General features: G+C 56.4%; 1 protein-coding gene and 1 pseudogene across 1 annotated transcript in view; one reads left to right on the top strand and one right to left on the bottom strand.

Annotated features, from left to right (window-relative positions):
• LOC115307144 (gastrula zinc finger protein XlCGF7.1-like) overlaps positions 1–2,541 on the top strand; it is a 5,560-nt gene extending 3,019 nt beyond the window's left edge. The window contains exons 2-3 of the mRNA XM_029957981.1: positions 345–468; positions 1,288–2,541. Coding sequence (XP_029813841.1) covers positions 345–468; positions 1,288–2,126 — 963 coding nt within the window. The 3' untranslated portion in view covers positions 2,127–2,541. The remainder of the gene's footprint in view (positions 1–344; positions 469–1,287) is intronic.
• Positions 1–3,460, bottom strand: part of LOC108638853 — a 200,105-nt pseudogene that overhangs the window by 11,074 nt on the left and 185,571 nt on the right.

The following is a 3,460-nucleotide window of genomic DNA, read 5'->3' as shown; positions in this document are numbered from 1 at the left end:
GAGCTGCCCAGGGCCGGGGGCAGCCGGGGGTGTTGGTACCAGGCAGTGCTGGGGCCAAGCAGAGCACGAGGCCTCTTGCAGAGCCCTGGAGCAGCCTCCCACTTGCCAGCCCCGGCCTGGTGGGGTGACACTGTCCCCTCCCTACAGGACACTCCCAGGGAACTCTTCTGGGGTGCCTTTTCTGTATATTGCTGGTTGCGGTTTCCTGCTGGGGACCTTAGGGCCCCTTTGCAGTCCCATCCATGGGGCACAATCTCCTCTGCAGAGCTTGACTCACTGCAGACTTTGCAGGGAAACCTGTGCTCGCAGCCCAAGTATGTCCCGACCACCCGCACTTCTCCCAGGTTAGCTGGGAGGAGTTCCCCCTTCCTAGGCACCCGCGGGATGAGGGGGGAGGCACTTGTTTTCCTGCTGTTACTGTTGCTGTTGCTGCTCTGCCCCTGTCCTTGCCCTTCCTGGCGCTGTCAGGTGAGCAGAGCAACCACAATTGGAAAGGGGCGAGAGAACCGACCCAGAAGCCTGAAACGGGGGAAGCAGAGAAGGGAAAACCTGGACAGTGGGGACCCCTGGGATCCCCAGGATAACAAGGTGGAGAACCTGGAGAGGAGGAATGTCTGGGAACACGGCACCCCGAAGGCGAGAGTCAGAGGAGAAGGGACCATTGGGACCCCGAACACTCCCTAAGTGGGACCCCCAGCATCTCAGACAGGGGAGACTCTCTGAACCAGAGAGGGGAGAGACCAGAGAGGGGGAACTCCTGTGAGAGTTTTTCTGGCCGAATCTTGATATTTTAGAGTAATTTTTTAGCTGAATCTCAAATTTTTGCAGTTTGGGGGGCCTTAATCTCACTATTTCTAAGGGGTTTTTTGCGTGAATCTGAGTGGTTTGGTTTTTCTGGGCTGAGTCTTGGTGTTTTGGAGGTTTTTATGGACACAGGATGCCCAGTTGAGTTCTAGAGATTGACTTGGGCAGGAGGAACCCCCAAGCCAACACACTCAGCCCTTGTTTTCACCCCATCAGGATTTGTCCTTCCCAAAGCTTGGGCGGATGGAGGAGGAGGCTGCGAGGAAGAGGAAGATGCCTTGGGCCCCCCAGGCAGGTGAGGAGGAAGTCAGTGTCCCTTTGGGCGGGTGTTGTGCTGGCTCTGTCAGCCAAGCATGGCCCCGGCTGCAGGACAACCCCGCTGGCGCCGCCGTCCTGCCGGGGCCGGAGTTGGGGGGATGTCCTTGGCCTTCCCTGTGGGCCGGAGGCAAATCCCCTGCCTGTCCTTCTTGCTTCCTGCCCCAGGCCCCGAGCTGAGGACGGAGAGCCCGGAGGACAAATCCCCCCGTGAGAGCCTGGTGGGAGAGGCCGTTTTGAAGGGCTCCCCGGCGCAGGAAGGCAGCGGGGAGGAAAAGGGCCGGAGATCCCCCCGCAGGAGGGGCTCCAAAGCCAGCCCAGGGTGCTCTGAGGAGGAAAGAGCCAGCCTGTGCCGGGAAGGCGACCGGAGCTTGAGGGGGAGCTCTAACCTGGTGGTCCCTGAGCAGCCTCCCAGCAGTGACAAGCTCTTCAAGTGTTTGGAATGTGGGAAGAGCTTCAGGAAGAGCGCCCACCTGATCCGACACCAGCACATCCACACTGGAGAACGTCCCTACACATGTGGGGAATGTGGGAAGAGCTTCAGTAACATCTCCAACCTCGTCACCCACCAGCACATTCACACCGGGGAACAGCCCTACACGTGTGGGGAATGTGGGAAGAGCTTCAACCAAAGCTCTAACCTGATCCGACACCAGGCCATCCACACTGGGGAACGGCCCTACACGTGTGGGGAATGTGGGAAGAGCTTCAGTGACAGCTCCACCCTCCGCTCCCACCAGCACATCCACACTGGGGAACGGCCCTACAAGTGCTTGCAATGTGGGAAGAGGTTTCAGCGCAGCTCAACTCTCCTCAGGCATGAGCAGACACACACGGATGAGAGGCCCTTCCGCTGCACCGACTGCGGGAAGGGCTTCAGCCGGAACTTCACCCTCGTCACCCACCGGCGCATCCACACTGGGGAAAAGCCCTACAAGTGTGGGGAGTGTGGGAAAAGCTTCACCCAGAGCTCTAACTTGACCAAACACCAACAGACCCACCAGTAAGAGAAGCCCTACCAGTGCCCCGACTGTGGGAAAAGCTTTGGCTGCTGCTTCCACCCCAAATGAACCCCCTGATGGGGAGGCAACCCCTGGAGTCCAGTGACTGTCAGTCCATCCCTTTCGACCACAAAGGGCCAGTCCTCTTTCCCAGGGCCAACTTCTTCCAACAGAACCCTTCTTGGGGGTGTTTGGAGATTCCTGCCTTGGCTGGGGACCCCCCAAGGTCAGTCCTAGAGGTTGAAAGCAGAGCGTTGATCTGAAGGAGTTCCATCCATCTCTATTTAGGAATTATTGCTTTTGTGCCAGCTGGAGTAGAATTGCTTCAACAATTGCTTTAGTGTAGAGCACTGTGCTATCTTATCCTATACTCCTGGTAGTTTTATTGTTTATGTGGTGCAGTAAATAATTCTGATCAAGATCTTTTGTCTGATCATTTGTAACCCTAAATAAATTCATTTCTATCAATAGATCTGATTTGCCACCATTAAAACCTGAGGGACAAAAGTGGTTCAGTCACACCTGTCTAATTTCTCTAAACTGAAGTGTTGGCATAATCCAAGGCTGAGGTTGGATCCAGCAGCCCCCAGCACCCCACAGGAAGTTGGGAGCTCAGGGGGCCACCCCCCTTTCCCAGCCCCCCTGTGCCCAAAGACCCCCATGGGACCGTTGGACCTTCCAGACCACCCCCCATTTTCCACCCTTCTCCCTGTTCCTCCCACTTTCCCATTGTCCTCTCAATCCCTCGTTTCCCCTTGAACAGTTTTGGGGTCCCAGCTCCCTCTTTTTACCCCCCCCTTCTGTGGATGCTGAAGGAGAAAATGAGGCTGCACACACAGAGTTCCATTTCAGGACTTGTCTGCCAACACTTTTCCGTGTCCCCTTTTATTCCTCTTCTCTTGTGAGCAGCACACGGTGTTTGTCTTTTAGTCCACTGGGCTTCCCAGCATTGCCCCAAAGCAGTGCCCTGATCCCACACATTCCCCTCCTCTCATGTGCTGGCTGTGTTCAGCCACCAGAGGAAAACACAGGCTGGTCATGCAGGCTGGTTAAAGAGCATTTCCACTTGGAGAAACAACCTTCTCTCTCTCCAAGCACTCAGCCAAGGTCCATCCTCCCTTTGCATTCCCATGAACTCAGGGCAGGTGCAGAGTGACTCCGCTTGGTCCCACCTCTGCCCCTGTTTTGTTTGGACACACAGAGTTCAAGGCCAAGAGGGCCAGGACCCGGGCTCCTTGTCTTGGGGCTTGTCCCATGCGCTTCCAGAGGACTTGGAATATTGAAACCAGGCAGATTCTGAACCCCTGCTCCTGATGCTGCCACAGTGCCCACACACTGGC

Source organism: Manacus vitellinus, unplaced genomic scaffold (genome assembly GCF_001715985.3).
Source record: "Manacus vitellinus isolate BGI_N305 unplaced genomic scaffold, ASM171598v3 scaffold_132_pilon, whole genome shotgun sequence".
Lineage (NCBI taxonomy): Eukaryota > Metazoa > Chordata > Aves > Passeriformes > Pipridae > Manacus > Manacus vitellinus.
The sequence above is the reverse complement of the archived record's forward strand: the minus strand, read 5'-3'. Positions and strand labels throughout refer to the sequence as shown.